The sequence below is a fragment of the Protopterus annectens genome, chromosome 13.part0 (assembly GCF_019279795.1).
Source record: "Protopterus annectens isolate FY-2018-M chromosome 13.part0, PAN1.0, whole genome shotgun sequence".
Lineage (NCBI taxonomy): Eukaryota > Metazoa > Chordata > Ceratodontiformes > Protopteridae > Protopterus > Protopterus annectens.
This window is the reverse complement of record NC_056747.1, coordinates 887397094-887419119: the sequence shown is the minus strand read 5'-3', so window position 1 is coordinate 887419119 and position 22026 is coordinate 887397094. Positions and strand designations below refer to the sequence as shown.

The 22026-nt window shown below is 42.7% G+C and overlaps 1 protein-coding gene across 1 annotated transcript in view; it reads left to right on the top strand.

Moving 5' to 3' along the window:
* NF1 (neurofibromin 1) overlaps positions 1 to 22026 on the top strand; it is a 5218972-nt gene that overhangs the window by 4967166 nt on the left and 229780 nt on the right. The window contains exon 57 of the mRNA XM_044054637.1: positions 1424 to 1477. Within this exon, the coding sequence (XP_043910572.1) occupies positions 1424 to 1477 (54 nt within the window). The remainder of the gene's footprint in view (positions 1 to 1423; positions 1478 to 22026) is intronic.

Sequence of the window (22026 nt, the reverse complement as noted above, 5' to 3'; positions counted from 1 at the left end):
GAGATGGATTAGTGTGACAAAACAAGGTTTGTCTTATGTAAATTTAGAGGGGGATTCAGTCACTCCTTCACTAAGAATTTAGTACTTCTACAGGAAATTGAGAGAGGGAATTTTGAGTATGCCCATAACATTTTGTGGATCCTGCGAAATGGAGATTGTCTTGATGTGGCTCGGTTAATTTGTTGGCCCAAAAAGATGTTCTTTGTTAGCTTTGCCTGTGGTTCTGATTGATTGCAAAGATGCACAGAGCAGAGCTTAGGAGGCTGAAGAGGCAATGATACTCAAGAGGAGAAAATCTTCAGAGGAAGGCAGGCAAGGAAGCTAAGCCCAAATGTGAGTAGTATGCATAGAACATAGCCTGGTTTGACAGGCTAGAACCTTTACACCATTCATATTTTGTGGAACTCTGCTGAAAACCCCCTCTTGCCTGTCTCTTCATAAAAGCAGAGGGTTAGATAGGGAAGGTGGTGTGGCAGGAGCCTGCTTACCTGTAAGAACAATCACTCATTAAGGGAGAAGAAGATAGTTTCTTTTTCCAATAAACATATTCTGTTTTTTCCCTTATTCTGCAAAGGAATAAGGGTAGGTTTGATGCTAGGGCAGCCAGTTCTCCAAGGTACACAAGAATGGCCCTTTGGGATCTGCTTCATTGGACTAATCTACACTTCCATTCCCCAACAAACAAAGGGAGCAGCTGACAATGAAGACCAGTCTTTATGCACACATTGAACAGGTGGTAAAGGTGACTTAAATGTGGATCTTGGGAAGGACATCAATTTGGTTCCTTCCAAGTCTGAAGATTTATGTACCTTGTTTTATTTGGTTGTGATTCATTGCTGAATTGTTGAATTTGATTATGATTTTAAGCTCAGTAAATGCATGTTTGTGTGCCAGTTTCTTGTAAAAATATATTTGTACAATTGATGCTATCTTACATATTCAGTTCAGCAGATAAATAGGGGTAGGCAAATACTTTGAGGTTTTTGAACGATTATTTTTGCTCATCTGTATTATGGTTTTACATCCTCTAGTTTTACATCCTCTTGTAAGTATGTACATCATTTTTTTTTATCTGATACCCTTTGCATCCTCCAAAACAATGCTTATTAGTGCAGATCTGTTTCGTAATGTACGGATAACATTTTGATTTGTGGTTAAATAATTGAAAAAACTGAATTATACAGTTAGACAGCAGTATACCTGTCTTTGACAGTGAAGCTCTAATAAGCACAAATGCACATTTTATATACACAACAGCTATCTGTTGCATACCAAAACATCTGTATTTTTTTGTTTAGAACTAAAATATTAGGACCTTCATGAATGAATTGTACATTGAAGGTTTTTGTGTGTGTCATTCTTTACTTTTGTTTCCATGAACATTATTCACTTCTGTTTTCTCTTTCATTCTGTGTCTGTGAAGCACCACTGCCTTGCTCTAAATCAGCAGTTTTCATGCAGCCAATCCCTCATCAAGGTACTCTTTACTTTCTTCATATTTGCACGAATAACTGCTTGCTCCGCACTACAGTTGGGCTCATAACATAAAACTTCAGCAAAGTATGTATATATGGTCAAAACACAGTAAATGTAAATAGGCAGCATAACCAGTGCATTTCACCTATAGTGAATGCTGATATGTAACATAGACTGTGCATGTCGGGTAAAATGAATATAACTTTGCAGAGTAGCCAGTGTGTTTTACTTAAAATGAATGTACATGTGCAGTGCAGTGCAGCCATTGTTTGACTCTTTCATTAGACATAGCCATGCATCATTGGTGGTGCATCTCTTTTACCGTGGTTGTGAGCAAGTTACATGGCCAGTGTGTTTCTCTTCTTAGAACATGTTCATGTAGCATTACCAATGTATTTCATTTACAGTGAGCATTTAAATGTGCAGCACAGCCAGAAAATCTGACATAGACTGAACATGAATGTGCATCAACTTCACATTTCAGTTAGTGAATGTGTAATGTGCAGTACAACCAGTATGCTTCATTTTATCACCAGGAAACACCATTAGGTTCATTGCAAGTCCTACTGTTGCATTGTGAGTATTTTTCCATGGATAATTAACTAGATGTGGATTCCTGTTCTTTAGTAGCCTGACTTTCAGAGCTTTCTATGTCCCCAGACCAAAGCTAAACTCCACCCCTTGCTCATGACATAGGCCTGATGTTCAACTAAAAGGTGCAGCTACGCATGCCACCTTCATTATATTTTTGCTGCACAATGAATGTGATCGCTCCCTTAAGTTGACTTTAAGAGAGTAGTGTATACAGAGTTTGTGAACCTTTTTCTGTGCTTAGTTTATATTGATTTATTTTGTTTTTGTCACAGTTTGTTAAGCCTTGCTTATTTTTTTCTAAATTTTTTTCTGACCCTTGTGCCTGCCAACAATTGAGCTGCTACCACTACTGATGCTGATATATTCCTCATCTCTGGGTTGAAATCAGTTTATGGTGCACTCATCAGTGCAGTTGTCACGTAAGCAACCATGAAGGGTGTTTCTGGTTTTCTTTAGTCCCTCTCCTTATGGCTGGTCTGAGCATACTGTGCCATCCCATTGATTGTGCACACTGCCTCACACTCCATTAAGTCTACCGTCATTGGATTAGGATCATCAAACCTACGTCACCCAATTTTGCAGCCATTGGCTGAGGATGAGCCACTACTTTCACTGTACCAGGTTGACGGACTGGGACTGCTGACAGTTTCCCAACAGAGATGGATGAACTGAAATAACTCCTCTGCCCACTCTTCCAATTACTGTACTACTATTCAGACTTTGATCCTGTGGATTGCAATTAGGTCTCTATCCTCCTGATCAACGGAGGTGGACTCAGTCTGGCTTATTTTTGCAGAGATGTTATCAAAGATCCATGATTGCAACCAGGAAAAAAAAAGCTGATACATGTGTCTGTAGAAGTCAGATTCTGATGTTCTTCGTTCCCCATTGCTGCAGTCCTTACTATTGGGTAGTCCGCTGTCCAGTCGGCCCGAATACCAGAGTATATGGCTGACGTCGGTCAGGGCGCATTAGACTGACGTCAGTACGTCATGGTACTAATGCGCATGACCGACGTCATATCCTCAGTCTTTTTTGCCGCATGGTCCGATGCAGAAGCAGTTTTGCGAGTGCAGGTTGGCGTTCTGAAATATTTCGAACCGGAGTTTCAGACCCGAAGCAGAGTTGGCTAAGTACCCGTTGGGAACATTTTGGTTTTCTTGCCTCAGTATTTAACGGATGTCAGAAAAAGTGAATAACTGTATTTCTTGTGGGAAACAGATACCTCATAGGGATTACCATACCTTGTGTATACCTTGTTCAGGGCCTGAGCACGGCGTTGTTGGTTGCGCTCTTGTGCTAGGTTTAACAAGCGCACTATTAAGAGGAGGTTAGACTGTGCCAGGTTAGTGTTTGGGAAGCGTTGCAATTATAAAATGCCGTCGGATGCTCCGGCGCCCGCTTCGTCAAGAAGCGCAAGGACAAAACAGCGAAGCCTAGGGTTGATGAACCGGCAGTCCCGGACGTCGGTTCTTTAGAAAACTCAGTGGAGCCAGAGGTTTTGCCAGGAGTTTCCATGGAGTCTCAGGCAGAAACTTTACTGTTACAGGATGTGCCTTCTCAGGAGGTAGGCCAGGCTGAGGGGGCTTCTCAGGTAACTGTTCTTCCCTCTCTTCCCAAGGTTGTTAGAGCCTCTCCTTCTGTTGCCAAAACTTCTTTGAGAGGTAGGCCAAGTTCAGCTTCAGTGGGGGCTTCTCCTAGCATTTCGGGTTCTGTACCTAAGAAACATATGCTTAAAATGGCAGAAGATTTGATTACTATGATTAGAGGTTCTATGCCCCCTCCTGATAAGAGGCCTAGGGTGGAACCGAGTTTGATAGTTTTGAACAGTGTTCAGAAGCTTCTGAGTCTTCTGGGAAGATTTGCAGGAGTATCCTCCTTATTCTGATTCTGATGTGGATGATTCCACTCCTACAGCTTCTCCTCCTGAGGATTTCTCATTTTCAGAGACTCTGCATTCCATGAGGGAGCACTTAAAATGGGAAGGCCAGGATTACTCTGATTCAGGAAAGGCTTAGGGAATTCTTGTTTTTACCCCAGCATAGGCCCTTAGCTATACCTCCTGTGTTGAATGTGGTGGAAGATGTTTTGCAGAGGCTTCCTGAACCCTGACTCTTTGCCTCCTGCTCCTGTTAAACCTGATAGGTATTATAGGGTGCCCGAAGCTCATAAGTATTTGTTTAAGAGTCCTAGGGCGGACCCAGAAACTGTTTCTCAGGGGCCTAAAGGTGTTAAGGCCTCTGTGGTTAAAAATCCTGTTCCCACTGATAAAGAGGCAAGGGCTTTGGATAGGTGGGGAAAGAAAGTGTATACTTCTTCTACTCTAGCCATGAGAGCGTTGAATTGTCAGTTTCACATGCTAAAATATCAAAATTATCTCCTTTCACAATTGAAATCTAAGGTGGATGCTTTGGCGGAAGGTATTGAGTGTAAAGAGTTGCTGGATTTGGTTCATGTGTCTGAACAAGTGGGTAAGCATTCTTTGCAATGTGGTTTTGATGCTGTACAGGCCTCCTCGAGGGTGGCTGCCACTAGTTCTGTTCTTCGCAGGCATGCCTGGTTGAGGGATCAGAATTTAGCTGAGCATGTTAAGACAAGGATTTTGGATGCTCCTTTACAGTCTGATGTGTTGTTTGGTTCGCCTGTGGAAGCAGTTTTAAAGAAAATGGAGGACAAAGCTAAGTCTATGCAAACTGTTAAAGATTTTTTGCAGGTGCAGCCACCGAAATTTAGTAGAAATTGGCCTGCTAAGGGGTGGACATATCCTGCTTATGATTCCCAGTCTAGGGGTAGGTCTAGACGTGGTAGGGGCAGGGCTCAAGGTTCTTTTAGGCCTAGAACAGGGAGTTCACCTGCTCAGACTTCTGGTGAGGGCAGGGGTCAGTCCTTTCGTAAACAGACCCAATGACCTGCCCTTTCAGCTGCCAGTAGATTCTCGTCTGGTAGCTCCTTTGGGAGGAAGACTGTCTCTTTTCAAAGAAAATTGGGATTTAATTACTCAAGACAGATGGGTGTTGGATATCATTCACCACGGCTACAGGTTTTATTTCCATACAATGCCTCCTTTCAAAGGCATGCCAGACGTTCCTCCTCCACAAAGAAAAGAGGCTCACAAGCAAATTTCTCAGTTACTCCAGATGGGGGCCATTCAGCCAGTTCCTGTATCAGAAAGGGGCCTAGGATTTTATTCTCGCCTGTTCCTAGTACCAAAGAAGGGGAACACGTGGAGACCAATTTTGGATTTCTCTCTCCTCAACACTTATCTGGACATTCCCAAGTTCAAGATGTTGACGTTACAACAGCTTTTACCTCTGCTGGGCAAAGATCACTGGATGGTAACTTTAGATCTCAAGGAAGCTTACCTTCATGTGCCTATAAGGCTAAGTTGCAGGAAGTATCTGCGGTTTCGAGCTGGAAATTCTCATTATCAGTTCTCTGCATTGCCCTTTGGCTTATCTACTGCCCAGAGTATTCACAAAGGTTCTGGCTCAGTGATAGCTTACTTCAGGCTGCAAAGGAATTCAAATCTATCCTTACTTGGGCGACTGCCTGATTCTGGCTCAAGAAAAGGAAGACCTTCTACAGCATCTGGAATATGTTATAGCAGTGCTAAGATGCCTAGGGTATTCTGTGAGCGAAATAAAGTCCAGTCTAGTACCCTCTCAAGACATGTGCTTTCTGGGTGTGAGACTGAATACAGCAGCCCAGATGGCCTTTTTAACCCGGACAAACAAAAGAGTCTATCACTTTACTTCCATCAACTATCTCATCAGTCCGTGCTGACTGCAAGGACAGTCCTTCAAGCATTAGGGTTCATGGCATCTTGTATTCTGGTGCTTCCCAATGCCAAACTGCATATGAGGAAGCTACAATGGTATCTCAAAAATGTATGGACACAGCACTGCCAGGATTTGGACACTGTCATTCAAATAATACCTTGCCTTCAAAAGAATTTTTGTGGTGGGCTCAGGAATGTCACCTAAACAAGGGACTCTCTGTGACCCGGCCAGAGGAGAGTCAGATTTTAACGACAGATGCCTCGGACATTGCTTGGGGAGCTCATCTAAATGGAAAGTGGATACAAGACAAGTGGCCTGCCAGACTACAGCATCTACATATCAACATGAAGGAGATGTTAGCAGTCCAGTTTGCATTAATGGCTTTCAAGGAGTTAATTCTTCCAGGGCAGGTGTTGATTCTAACAGACAACACAACTGTCATGTGGTACATCAACAAGCAAGGGGAACACATTCTTATCCTCTATGCAGGCAAGCAATGATTTTATGGGAGACTGCGCTAAGCTTGCAACTAACTCTTCAGGCAAGGTTTCTGCCGGAGCACAGAACTCCTTAGCAGATGTGTTAAGCAGACAAATCATGGATCCCCACGAGTGGAAACTGGATCTTCATGTATTTCAGAAATTGACAGTGTCATGGGGAACTCCAGACATAGATCTGTTCGCTTCTCCACTAAACCACCAGCTGCCAAAGTATTGCACAAAGGGGTTTCATCACACAGCTTGGAAAGTGGATGCTCTGTCTTTCAGTTGGAAAAACCTTCATGTGTATGCCTTTCCACCTCTGCCTCTTCTTCCAAAAGTACTATTAAAGGTCAGACAAGACAGACCAAGGATGATTTTGATAGCTCCAGATTGGCCTCGGCAACACTGGTACCCACTACTGGAGTCTGGTAAAGAAGCCTCCATGGCCTTTACCTCTGATTCCTCATCTGTTATCTCAGAAGGACGGTCATCTGCTCAATGTCAAGCTTCACTCTCTTCATCTAACAGCCTGGCATATTCTGTGTTGAAACACAGCAGGTCTCAACTTCCTCAACAAGTTTTAAATGTGATTATGGAAGCTAGAAGACCTAGTACAAGGAAAGTGTGCATGAAAAATGGAAGAGATTTTTATTTTGGAGTACAGCAAAGAATTTGGAGATTTCTGAGCCTAATTTGAGTGTGGCTCTTCAATATCTTACTGAGTTATTGGACAAAGGTTTGTCCTTCTCTTCCATTAAGATTCATGCTGCAGCAATTTCAGCTCACTATGATTGTGACCCACCATTGTTTTCGCATCCTTTGTTCAAGCAGTTTCTTAGAGGGGCAAAGAATATAAGACCCCACGTAGAGCTCCTACTCCTGCTTGGGATCTCAATTTTGTGTTGGAAAAACTTACTCTACAACCTTTTGAGCCTGCGGCTACTGCTGAATTGAAATACTTGTCATGGAAGACTGCTTTTCTGTTGGCTATTACTTCTGCAAGAAGGGTGTCTGAGTTGCAGGCCCTTATGGCAGTAGAGCCCTTTTGATTTTCCATAAGGATAGGGTATCATTACGTACTAATCCTTCCTTTATGCCTAAGGTGGTTTCTAGTGTGGCTTTAAACCAAACTATTCATTTGCCTACTTTTTATGCAGACCCCCAAAATAAAGGGGAAAAGATTTTGCACACTTTAGATGTACACAGGCAATTGCGTTATTATTTAAGCAGGACTAAGGATTTTAGGCAGTCTCAGCAGTTGTTTGTTTCTTTTGCTTTGAGTTCGCAGGGCAAGCCTGTGTCAAAACAAACTATTTCTAGGTGGATTGGCTTTTGCATTGCATTTTGTTATTCCCATCATGGCAAGGAGATTCCAGCTGGGATTAGGCCTCATTCCACTAGGGCTACTGCCACTTCAACAGCATTTCTAAGGGGGTGGCAACTAAGGATATTTTGGAAGCAGCTACTTGGAGTTCAGTGCATACTTTCTCTAAGCATTATCACCTTCCTATCTACTCTAAGTCTAGGGCTGGTTTTGCCACAGCTGTTTTGCAAGGCATGTTGTCAGCTCCTGCTTCTTTATGATTTGCCAGCCTCCCTTACCTCTGCTTTGGGATTCTACCCAATAGTAAGGACTGCAGCAATGGGGAACGAAGAACATAGTACAGTTTTGTACCTACCATAAATGTAGATGTTCGAGGATCCCCATTGCTGCAGTCAATACCCTCCCTCCTTCCCTCTGTGTTTAGGGGTGGTTGTGTAGGTGAGGTTACATGCTGATATTTTTGTATATATTCTTGTATATATTGTACATGTTTTTGGTGCAGGTATTTTGGGCCTTGTCTTTTTAGGGTCTTCTGACATCTGGGGCAAGAAAAGACTGAGGATATGACGTCGGTCATGCGCATTAGTACCATGACGTACTGACGTCAGTCTAATGCGCCCTGACCGACGTCAGCCATATACACTGGTATTCGGGCCGACTGGACAGCGGACTACCCAATAGTAAGGACTGCAGCAATGGGGATCCTCGAACATCTACATTTATGGTAGGTACAAAACTGTACTTTTTTACTGTCTTGCTTGAGGGAGAATCACCAGTTTTCTTTTTTATGAACACTATAGAAGTAGAACCCATAATATTTGGGCTTCACCCAGAGCAAAGATATTTTTGATGTTGGTACATGGGGTGTCCACCAAGCCACCACTAACAGACAAAAAATTACAAGATTCACAAAAAAAGAGCACAGACATTGAAAATGGTTAAAACCAAGAAGTTATTCATTAAAGAAAATTGGCTGTGAAGTGTGAGAGTCTAGTGACCTTACCTGTCCCACAGAGGCCTGAGGGTGTTGACCCAGTTCAGTCTTCTTTTCTTTCATCCTGCACTTACCTATCTTAGCTCCTATAGAAGAAGGAGAGTAGATCACTGTTTTACTTTCAGCCAAAATCTCACTGAACTTGGTGCAACACCCAAGCTGCACAGTGGTTCTTGGACATCCTTGAGTGATGTGGGCCATTCATAGCTTCAGTCTGCAACATGAGAATGGCTGTCTCAGATGAATAGCCGTAAGGTTTTAGTGAATGTGGTTCTTGAATATGCATCTGTTTTACGTTTTACTAAACCAATATCTGGCTAGCAGAGAATGCCTCTTGCTCTGTCTTCCAGGGAATACCGTTTGAGGTCCAAACACTTTCAATTAACTGTACTATTCTGATAAAAAATTGTTCAGTGAATAGTATACAGCCACAAGGCATTGAAATAACTCTCAGGCATCCCTCCCTTAACCACAGAAATGGCCTTTTAATTAAAAAAAAATAGGGCACTTCCAGGATGGCTGCATACTGAGTAACAGCTTAATTTCAAGTTTCCCAGGGTGAAAACAGAAACTCACAAAAGAGAGCCAATGAATTTGTCTTTTTGAGTAAATTTCAGTTACTGGCTAGTAAGTGCACTGGATGCCAGCAAAGAACAAATTTAGAGAACCTGAAAGAAAATCAACCACAAAAGGTGAAGAGAAAACACTGTCCGGGAAGTATAATGCAGCTGTTCATCAAAAAGCAGTTCAAGCTCCAACTGTGGTGCAAGACATGACTTCCCGTAATCTAGAGGGAAAAAAATGGGATATGCTCAGAGCTGATTAAAATAAACAAAACACCGAAGGTGTATATCAACTCAGATAAAAGACTGGATAAAATGGAAGAAGCTTTAAAACAGATACTCAAATATGCTGATAAAACTGCAACAGTCAGAGGTTGAAATGAAGAAAAGGCTGGCCGAGTATAAGACTACTCATTCAAAAGGTAGAATTGGAGGACAGAGCACACAGGGAAAACGTGAGCTTTTTTACTGTACCAGAGAAACTGGAAGGAACACACTGTATTAATTTTATGAAAGCACAAGTAAGCGACTGGACTAGTATTCCACAGCAGGAGCTGTTAATTGAAAAGACACATTGTGTGCATGCTCCAAACCTGGCCATGAGAAAGCAGCCAAGACCTATATTAGATGCAGTCCTACCAGCATTAAGAGTTGATTCCTACAAAATTATGGCAAGAAAGGCAAAGTACTAAAATTTTGAAGCAGTAGAGTGTTTGTGGAAAATGATAACTCACTGTACACCAGACAGAGGCAAAGCAAATTTATTCCAACAGTCATGGAGTGTTGAGAGACAGTTGTGAGATTCAAGCTACAGCATTCATCTATCTTCAGAATATTTTTTCCTGGAGGAGCAACATACTTTTTTAATTTAGAGCAGGCTGAGGAGAAAATACAAAAAGTTTGTCCAACAAAAAGTGAGTTGTCAAATAGAAGGGGACTCTGTTTCTTATTCTTTGATGATAAAGCTCAGAGAGACTTTGCCAGTGAAACCTTTTCCAGTGTTTCAAAGGAAAAATTTTGAGAGACAGAAAAAAAGAGCATGAATGTGCATAGACTTCTCATTTCTAGAAGAACTGGGAGTATGTTGGAAATGAACCAGAGACTGGAGTTGGGAGATGGAGATCAACAAAAAGAAAATCAGCAACTCAGAAACAAGTGAATAGATGTGTGATTACAAAGCATCACTCACATTTGTGAAATATGGCTGAACAAGAAAAACTGTAAGTATTGACATTTTTGACTTTGTTAAACTTTTAGTGGACTCTAAAGTACTTACCCTACTTAAGTTATTAATGTTCGGAAGAACATTAGAGAGAAAAGAAGAGGAGGGAAAGAGGTAACTGTAACTAAAACCATTTTTGTTAACAGTATTTTTGTAAAACATTTCATGGCATAAACTTCATGTTGTATAGTGAAACATTTTCATTTATTTTTGTGTTATAAGAATACTAAAGTAAACAAGTGTCCCTTACTTCTGTCTTTCTTTTTAAGCTTTAAACATGTAGACATTGCAGTGAAAAGAGAAGAAAGCTTGGACAAAAGCATGTTTAAGATAATATGCTGTAATCTTGGGTTGTTGAGGTGGGGAAGGGGTATACAAGTATACAGATCATGATATAAATAGAGTTGATATGCTTTTTCTTAATTTTGCATAGGGAGTCACTAGATTAAGGCCCTTAGTTTAATCTAGCAAGTTTTAAGTGGAAGCAAGTGAATAAATGAATGTAATGAAAAGTTTTTCTTTAACAAATAAATATTCACAGTGTAACATGAGAAGCTTGTATCTGAAGCCAACTGTGTATCTTGTTCTTAGGTTTTAGACAAGCTAGTAAGAGGGCAATACTTTTTAAGGCTAAAAGTTAATGTTTTCTTAAAGCATTCATGTTGCTTTCTGCATCTGGGTGAGGGACAAAGGTATGACAAAAACAGAGACAGCAATTTGTATAAATAGAAGCACAGGCGGTATGTGTCATGCATCTTAGCATAGATTACCTTAAGTATAGGTCAATTAAAGCCTGTGAATGTAGCTGTTAATCTAAGACAGCTGTACCTATTAGTAGGGTTAAGCTTCATTATTTGAAGATTTACAGAGTTTTGTGTATTTGTGTTAATACGTTATGGGAGTATTGTGTGTGTGTGTGTGTGTGTGTGTGTTTTTTTTGTTCGAGGGTTTTCTTTAAAACAAAAAGTCTTGTATGATGTGACATGACAAGAAATAGCTGTGTAAAAAATAAACCTGCCAAACATTATCGCAGGTATGTAGCACAAAAGCTGAAAATAGACATTTAAAAAGCTGTTATACTCAACAGGTGGGAACAATAACTTCTTATAAAAATGGCAGCACTTTCCATATTATCTTGGAACATGAGTGGTGTCTCAGGTTTATATAAAAAAAGAAAGAGTAGTGAACAATGTTAAGAAGGGCAGAGTGCAAATAGCTATGTTACAGAAGATGCATTTGGAAAGAGCTGAGCATATGAATTTGATAAAGAATGGATTTCAAGATGGTTATTCACTGGAATGTCTGGGACAAAGATGGCACAGTGGTAGCATTGTCGCCTCACAGCAAGAGGTTCTCCAGTTTAATTCTTGGCTGGGGTGCCTTCTGTGTGGGGTCTGCATGTCCCCCATGTGTTGTGTGTGGGTTTCCTCCAGGTGCTCCAGTTTCCTCCCATGTTACAAAGACATGTGTCTGCAGTGTTTCTCCCCGGGCCTCCGCTGAAAATTGGCTTTGTTCCAAGTCTGACTTTCCCGGTTAATAAATGTTAAATAAATAAAAGTTGCTAGAAGACCCCCAGTCGTGATATAAGAGGGAAATAAAGATAACAATAATAGATTTGTCGTAGTAAGGGGCTACTGGCAAGGGAGGATTATTATGCTGGCATGTATTTACATGGATATAAAAAGTGTTCATACCCCTGTTAAAATGCCAGGCTCTTGTGATATAAAAAAATGAGACCACAATAAATCATTTCAAAACTTTTCCCGCCTTTAATGTGACCTATAACCTGTACAACTGAATTGAAAAACAAACAAATCTGTTAGGGGAAAAAGTATAAAAAAATATAAAACGTACAATAAGCTGGTTGCATAAGTGTGCACACCCTTAAACTAATACTTTGTTGAAGCACCTTTTGCTTTACTTGCAGCATTCAGTCTTCTTGGGTGCACACCTACCATCAGTTAAAGAGATTCTGATTAACTCCAGATAAAGTTCAGCTGTTCTAGTAGGAGTTTCCTGACATTTATTCAGTTGCCTGCTACAGCAAAAGCCATGGCTCGCAGAGAGCGTATGAAGCATCAAAAGGATCTCATTGTTGAAAGGTATCAGTCAGGAGAAGGGTGCAAAAAATTTTTACAGTGTTAGATATACCATGGAACACAATGAAGACAGTCATCAAAAAGTGGAGAAAATATGGGACAACAGTGACATTGCAAAGAACTGGATGTCCCTCCAAAATTGATGAAAAGACAAGATGAAAAATGGTCAAGAGACCTACAGCAACACTGAAGGAGCTACATGAATTTCTGGCAAGTACTGGTTGTGTACTACACGTGACAACAATCTCCCGTATTCTCTATATGTCTGGCCTATGGGGTAGGGTTGCAAGACTGAAGCCTTTTCTTACACAGAAAAACATCCAGGCCCGGCTAAAATTTGCAAAACAATACATCAATTCTCCAAAAGCAGGTGGGAAAATGTGTTATGGTATGATGAGAACTAGGTTGAACTTTTTGGACACAATTCCAAAAGGTATGTTTGGCGCAAAAACAACACTTTGCATCACCACAGTGGTGGTGGCAGTATCATGCTTTGGGGCTGCGTTTCTTCAGCTGGAACTGGGGCTATGTTCATCGTGTTACCCTGCTGCAGTCATCACACTTGGGGTTATCCTGTTGTCAGGCGGTCCCGCAGTCGGCCGGATTTCCAAAGTCTTGGTCCAACGTTGGTTGCTGTCGCCTCATCCCTGACGTCAGTGCGCCAGGGGTATATATATTGCAACCGACACCATTTTCTTCAGTCTTTCTTGCCGCGCGGTGCCCGAAGCAGAAGCAGTTTGCAAGTGCCGGTCGGCCGACTCCTGAGATTTTCGAATTTGAATTTCAGACCGAAGTCTTCTATAAAGCTAAGTATCCCGTTGGGGAAACTTTTCTTGCCTCAGACCGATGTCAGAAAAAGTTAACAATTGTATTTCTTGTGGGAAGCAAATACCTCATAAGGATTTTCATTCTTATTGCATACCTTGCCTAGGCCCTGATCACGACGTCACTTCTTGTCGTTTTTGTGCTAGATTTAATAAACGTACTATTAAAAGATGATTTGATTTCGCACAACACTTTTTTTGGTGCAAAATTTAATTACACCATGCTGTCGGAGCTACCGACTACCGGCGTGCACAAAAAGCGCAGGGACAAGGACCGACAGCCCAGACCTAAGCCCGATTCCGAGGCCTCGGTTGATCTGGTCTCTGGTTCTCCGGTTATCAGTGAGGCTCCGACGCAGCCTATGACTACCGCAGTTCTGGAACGCGAGACCCCTACAGATTTTTTGACGGAATGTACTAGGCCGACGTAGCCTTTTACTTCAGGCCCTTCCAATGATTTACCTTCCAAGGACGTCGGTGCTTCTGAAACGCTATCGGTTTCTGAAGGCGTTTTCAGACCGACGACTCTTACAGTCAAAACATTTTCCAAGTCGAAGACTCCTCCTAAATCGAAAAAGGCTTCACTTCAGTCTCCTGTTCAAGGCCCTATGCCTAAGAAACAGATGCTCAAGATGGCTGAAGATTTGATTTCTCTTATCAGGGGTTCTCAGCCTCCTCCTGACAAAAGGCCTAGACAAGAGGAAGATTCTGCTTCCTCTGAGCAACTCTCTATTTCTTCGGATTCCTCTGAGGACCAAGACCATTCCTTCTCTCCTTATGAAGATTTTTATGCTGAGGACTCTATTCCCTCAGCTTCCGCTCCAGAAGATTACTCTTTTGGGTAAACATTACACACTATGAGGGAACATTTTCACTGGGAAGGTCAGGATTACTCTGATTCCAAGAAAAGGCTCAGAGAGTTTCTTTTACTCCCCCAACACAGACCCCTAGCCATCCCTCCTGTTTTGGACATTGTGGATGATGTCTATTTAGAATCCAGTTTCAACCCTGACTCTCTACCTCCTGCCCCGGCCAAGCCTGACAGATACTACAGAGTACCTGATTCCCACAAATTCCTTTACAAAAGCCCAGTAGCTGACCCAGAGACTATCTCCCAGGGTCCCAAGGGGGCTAAGGCTTCCATGGCTAAAAATCCAGTACCTTCTGAAAGGGATTCAAGAGCACCAGACAGATGGGGGAGAAAGGTTTACACCTCAGCCACTTTAGCTATGAGAGCACTAAACTGTCAATTTCATATGCTTAAGTATCAGCAATTTCTGATCTCTCAGTTAATACAAAAGATAACCACCATCCCTCAACACTCTGAATTGAAAGAAGTACAGGATTTGTTGCACGCCACCGAACAGGTGGGCAGACATACCTTACAATGTGGGTTTGATTCTTTAGAGGCCTCCTGCAGAGCAGCTGTCACTGGATCAGTTATACGTAGGCATGCCTGGTTAAAGGAACAAAGTCTGCCTAATCATGTTAAAGCAAAACTACTAGATGCTCCCTTACAGCAGGATGTTCTTTTTGGTGTTAAAGCAGAAGAAGTTTTAAAGAAAATGGAAGATAAGGCAAAATCAATGCAGACAGTCATAGATTTCCTACAAGTACAACCCCCTCGCTTCAGCAGAAACTGGCCAACAAAAAATTGGTCCTTTCCAGCCACTGACAGGCCTCAGAGGGGTAAATACAGGCGCCCAAGGGGCAGAGGACAACCACAATCTCAGTATAAACCTCGCCATTGGGGCACTCCAACCCAGAAGGGAGGAGAAGACAGGTCTCAATCCACCAGTGACTTGCACCTCAGCTGGCCAAACAAAGCTCTTTTGTCAGCCCCCCGGGGGGAAAACTAGCACTATTTGCAGACAACTGGCACATGGTCACAAAGGACAAATGGGTCCTAGACATAATTTTACGAGGATACAGATTCCACTTTCACACCTTGCCAATAAAAAGAGGAATGCCAAACCTGCCACAAAATCAAAGGGCAGAGGCTCAAAAACAAGTTACAGCTCTCACGGCCATGAGAGCCATTCAAAGGGTACCAACTCAAGAGCAAGGCCAAGGATTTTACTCAAGACTCTTCCTAGTACCCAGAAAAGAAAATGCTTGGACACCAATTCTGGACCTTTCAATCCTAAACACGTACTTACAAGTTCCCAAATTCAAGATGCTAACACTACAGCCTCAGCACAAGAAGCTGTAGTAATTGGTTGTTTTAGACCATTTCTAGCTCTTTTGTAGTTCACTGTTTAAAATCTGCCTCTGGGCGTTTTTTTCTGGCTAAACTGCTCAGACAAGCTCCTCGTGGTCCTGCAGAGTGGTCCTAGCAGCAGGGAACTCAGAAAAGCGACTACTTTCTGGATTTAAGTATCTTTGCTTTTTTTTTCACTTGGAATAGCTTCTGTAGCTTAACCTGAACTAGCTTGAACTGTTTTTTAACTGTTTGCTGCATTATTTTAAAATCTGCACTTAAAGTTACATTTTAGTCGAATTTGATCGAAAGTTTGTTTGTTTGTTTAATTTAACTGTTGAGGCTGCCCACTAAAGTGGGTTAGTCTTTGTAACTGATTTATCACTGTTTCTGCATTTTCTGTGTGTTTCTATCAAAAAAAAAAAAAAAAACAAAAAAATAATCCTTGTTTTCCTGCCTCTCCTCGACTAGTTTAGATCGGTTTACAGGCATTGCTGTATTCTGGGCTGTGGTGTAGTTCCTGTGTTGTCCATTACCTTACTTGGATAGAAGGAAGTTTCTTTGCTCACCAGTGGGAGTGGGGACCCTTGAGCAGCCTACCTGTCCCTGTAGGAAGTGACCTCAGCACAAGAAGCTGTAGTAATTGGTTGTTTTGGACCATTTCTAGCTCTTTTGTAGTTCACTGTTTAAAATCCGCGTTTGCATGGCTTTGAGCGGTTGTGCGCATAAGCAGCGCCGGTTAAACAAGGTTAAACTTCTTCTGGCTCCGCCAGGTCTGCTCTTCAAATTTTCCCTTAAGGAAGCTCTACTCTTAGTATAATCAGACTACTCACTATATTATAAGCCTAGCACTTGTTCTCAATACTTCTCTACTAAGTAAGCACTCTCGTACTAAGTAAAGCACTACATCTACTTACCACCCCTGTGAATATCCACTTCCCTTAAAGGTACAACACTCCCTTATACTGTTCTAGCATGTCGAGCGGTAGATTACTGGCATCCTCTCCAGTTCAGCTGGTCAATCTGGGTATCTTGAGACAATGCTACAATTGTCTCATGTACACAGACAACCCGCTCCTCCTCCCAACAAACACAAATACATGTGAGAGATGCAACTATATAGCCAAACTGGAGGCTGAACTCTCTCAACTCAGGGCTGGCATGACCAGACAGGAGGAGATGGCAACCACACACACAACAATCCCAGTCCAACATAGACCTACCACAACTGCAAACCAAACACATAAAAACACAAAGACATACTCGGAGGCTCTAATAAAAAACTTTACCAAAACAACAGAGGCTCCCAAAGCAGACATCCAAAAATCCACCACCTCAAAACAAAACACATGCAACACATACTTCAGTAAATCAGTGTGTCAACCAATCACAGCCTTTAAGGCCAAACACCTTGCCTGATACACTAGTAATAGGTGACTCTATAGTCAGACACACTGATGTCCCGCTGATCAGGCTGAACAAGGAGAGGGTGACTGTGTATCGGGAGCTAGGATCTGCCACATAACACACGCACTCAAGTCACTCCAAAGTAAGTACAAATATGACTCCGTCATTGTCCATGCTGGTGTGAGTGACCTGAGACGTACCTCCCTGGACTACATGAAAAGAGACATAGAGGAGCTCTCCGATTATGTAGCCCAGGCTGGTATGACCCTGACCCTGAGCAGCATCTTGCCCTCACCAAGAATGATACCACAATACAAAGACAAGATGATCAGCTTTAATAATTGGCTCAAGTACAGTACTGGTGTCATTCTAAGGGGATCCAATGTCTATCTGCCTGGGATGACATGTTGGACAAGCCACGCTGCTTCGCAAGGGATGGCTTACACCTGTCACCACTGGGCTTCCGGATATTGGCTAAGGCTCTTGCCACCCCCATAGTGCCTTTTTTAGGCAAGGCTCAAAAGACAAACCCACCTCCTTGGAAAACAAAAATGGAAAAAAACTAAGGGTAATGCTGCTCAACGCCAGAAGTCTAAATCTCAAGATGCAGGCACTTGATGCACTCCTCAGCATGGAGAACATCGACGTCTGTGCAGTAGCTGAAACCTGGTTCAAGGCTCCTGAGAGCACCCCAGCGCTACCAGGCTACACCTCATATCATGCGTTTCGGCCCCAAAACCCGGGCCGAACCACAAAGGGAAGGGGAGTGTCCATATTCATCAAGGACACCCACACCTCCAGGTTAGTAGAAACACATGAAGCATCAGAGACCATACAGGTGCAACTAACCATAGGCAAAACTGCTATACAACTGGTAGCATGTTACAGACCACCCTCCCAATATCAAGAACCCCACTCAGCCTTCCTGAAGACATTGGAGGATATGAATGTATCACAAAATACCATCATACTGGGAGACTTCAACTACCCAAACATAGATTGGGTACATTATTCTAGCCGTAATACCCTAGCCCAAAGGTTCCTGGAATTCATAAATTCAAATGCACTGGAACAACTAGTCACCTCTCCCACTAAGGGAGATAATATACTAGACCTGATCATTACAAACATGGGGACAAAATGCTCCACACCGGAAGTATACCCCTCACTAGTGAGATCTGACCACAAACTAATCACCCTGGATATACATATCCCACCTCCACCCCCAGCACAAAAGACCACAGTGAAAAACTTTTCAAAAGCAGACTTCACTCTTCTTAAGACTGAGATGGTATCCTTTAAGCCCACTGTGCCAGTGGATACCACATCCCACAATGCCGAATCCTTCACAAATGCTTTCTATGGACATCTCCAAGAATGCATGGATCATGTAATCCCAAATAAATCCAAGTCCCTCTCCACCAAAGGTAAGCGTCCTGTCTGGTGGACCTCAGCCATAAACAAATTGTATAACAAAAGAAGGAAGCTATCAGAGCAAAATCCCATGAAGGGAAGACATCTCTGATCAACATTAGCAGAAAACTACGTTCTCTCATAAAAACATCCAAGGCCAACTTTGAGAGAAAAATCGCTAAGGACACTAAAGATAACCACAAAGCCTTCTTCAGCTATGTTAGAAACCTGCGCGGAAACCCTCAGATATGCTCAGAGTTGTTTCACAACAACAAAAAATACACTGAATCCACAGATATTGCCAACATTCTGGCTGACAGGTTCATTGCAAATTTTTCCCCTCCCTCACCCCCAAAAGAAGAAATACTTATCCCAGCTGAATGTAATCTCCCTGTCATCTCAGATGTCCAAGTGAGAACCGCCCTAAACAAAGCAAAAAACACAGCATCAATGGGACCTGACGGTATCCCGGGTTGCGTGTTAAGTGAACTCCAAGAGGAGCTAAACCCACACATAAAAATGCTATTTAACCTTAGCCTTACTTCGGGATATGTACCTGAACACTGGCATACAGCAACAGTGGTCCCACTCCACAAGGGAGGTGCCTCTACAGACCCTGGAAACTACCGCCCCATAAGCTTAACCAGCCTGGTCTGCAAAGCTATGGAAAGAATCATTATGGAACTCATAAACAGAGACATAGGGGACCTACAGACACTTGATCCCACCCAGTTCGGCTTTGTAAAGGGCAGATCCTGCCTTTTAAACCTGGTTGACTTTTTCGAAACAGTCACTAGAGCCATTGATGAGGGCAAAGCAGTCCGTACAGCATACCTGGACTTGGCTAAGGCCTTCGACACAATACCCCACTCAGGCATCATAGATAAGCTCTACAGCTTAAAAGTAAACCCTTATGTCACTAGATGGGTTGCAAACTGGCTAAAGGACAGAACCCATAAAGTTAAAGTCACTGGAGCAATGTCAGACTCAAAGCCAGTCACAAGTGGTGTCCCACAGGGATCTGTCCTGGGACCCCTCTTGTTCGGCATTTATTTCTCAGATGTTAAAGCAAACATGGGAGGGCTGTGGCTGACAAAGTTCGCAGATGACTGCAAACTAGGCGTCATAGTCGATACACCAGCAGACACATACATCCTACAAAATGGCCTCACAGAAACGGACAACTGGTGCCGGAGTCACGGCCTTAAACTAAATGCCAAAAAATGTATAGTCATCCCCTTTGGGAAAAACAAAGTACCCACAAATTATCACATAGACAGCAACCCACTGAGTACGGAAAAAGTAATCAGAGACCTAGGGACCCAAGTCGACAGCGACCTCTCATTTGACACCCACGTTGCCAAAGTGGTTAGAAAAACATTCTACCTTGCACACCTCATCATGAAGGGATTCACATCCAGATCCAAGGATGTCATTGTACCCTATATTCCTCCCTCATCAGACCCATGATTGAGTACAATGCCCCATTTGGTATGTACCTCACCTGGCATTTGCAACAGCTGGAGAGACCACAAAAGTACCTCACCAAGAGGATCAAGGGTCTCCAACATATGTCTTATTCTGCCAGACTAAAGAAACTTCAGCTCTATTCAGTAGCATACCGCCTGCTCAGAGGTGATCTCTGCCTGTCGTACAAGGCCATGTCCAATCAGGATCTGATGGACATGCTCCACCTCAAAAATCCAAATCCATCAGGACCACGAGAGCTAAAGACTTAAACCTCGGCACAAGTATGAATAGGACATGCTGGAGGGATAGATTCATAACCCAGAGGCTTCTCATGCTTTGGAACAAGATCCCAGTTCGTATTAGGCAGAGCCCCTCACTGACTCTCTTCAAGAGAAATCTTGATGAGTGGATGGGAGATCGTAAGTTTACCCCAGGGGTCACATCTGTGTCACTGCTAGACATGGGCACAGTAAACTAATTCTATTATATAAGGGGACCTTCATTGTGTCACTACTAGACAGAGGCACAGTATTCTAAATTTATTCTGTACATTTTATGTACCATTTCATGGGGTGGCAAAAGCCACATCACTATGACTAGGCTTACAAATGCCCCAGGGCAGATAGCCTAGTACTATACTATGAAACTTCCCATGTTGGGCAAGGGAGCATGGCTGGTAACGTTGGACCTCAAGGAGGCATACCTGAATGTCCCTATCAGACAAAGTTGCAGAAGATACCTCTGTTTCATTGCAGGTTCAACCCATTATCAATTTTCTGCACTGTCCTTTGGCTTATCTACTGCACCCAGAGTATTCACAAAATGCCTGGCACCAGTAATTGCATACTGCAGACAAAAAGGAATTCAAATATATCCATACCTGGACGACTGCCTCATCCAAGCAGAAAGAAAAGACATTCTCCTACAACATCTGGCTTTTGTGAAACATCTACTAAATTGTCTGGGGTACACAGTAAACGAAAAGAAGTCAAAACTAGTACCTTCACAAAAAAATGACATTCCTGGGTGCCAGCTTGGACCCAACGGCCCAGAAGGCTTATCTTACACCAGACAAGCAATTACAACTGACTCAATATTTCAAGACAATGGCAACAAAGACCCAATTAACTGCAAGAAAAATTCTGCAGGCTTTGGGCTTCATGGCATCTTGCATTCTGATAATACCATTTGCAAAACTGCATATGAGGAAATTACAGTGGTACCTAAAAAGCGTATGGTCTCAACACAGCCGCAGCTTGGACACAGTGATGACTCTCATTCCCTGCCTTCAACAGGAATTTCTATGGTGGGCACAGGCATGTCACCTCAACAAGGGTCAGCCTTTCACCTTGCCCCCACCCAGGCAAACTATCACAACAGATGCTTCAGACTATGCCTGGGGGGCACACATGGCAGAGCAATGCATTCAAGGCCTATGGACTGCAGAACAAAGAAAACTGCACATAAACCAAAAAGAGATGCTAGCTGTACAGAAAGCTCTGACAGCCTTCAATGATCTTCTACAGCCAGGACAGCTTGCAGTAAAGATGGACAACACCACAGTAATGTGGTACATAAACAAACAAGGGGGCACACATTCCTACCCTCTATGCAGGCAAGCAATAATCTTATGGAACACAGCTCTGGCCTACCAAGTCCAGTTACAAGCTCAATTCCTGCCAGGACAGAAAAACACATTGGCAGACGACCTAAGCAGAAACATCACAGATCCCCGCGAGTGGAAGCTAGACCTGCAAATATTTACAATGATAACTCAAAGATGGGGCCTACCAAATATAGACCTGTTTGCCAGTCCTCAAAACTACCAGCTGACAAAATTTTGTACAAGGACATTCCACCATCAAGCTTGGAAAGTGGACGCTGTCTCCTTCAGTTGGAAAAACCTGACAGCATATGCCTTTCCTCCATTACCTCTTCTCTCAAAGGTACTTTTGAAGGTCAAAAAGGAGAAACCTCGAATGATTCTCATAGCCCCAGACTGGCCACACCAGCACTGGTACCCGCTACTGAAGAATATGGCTCACAGCCCACCATGGATATTGCCTCAAGTACCTCATTTGCTCACGCAGCAGAACAAGCAGATTCTACACAGCCAGATCAAAACCTTAAACCTGGCTGCATGGCAAATCAATTAAGTATCCAACCTGCATCTCTTTCA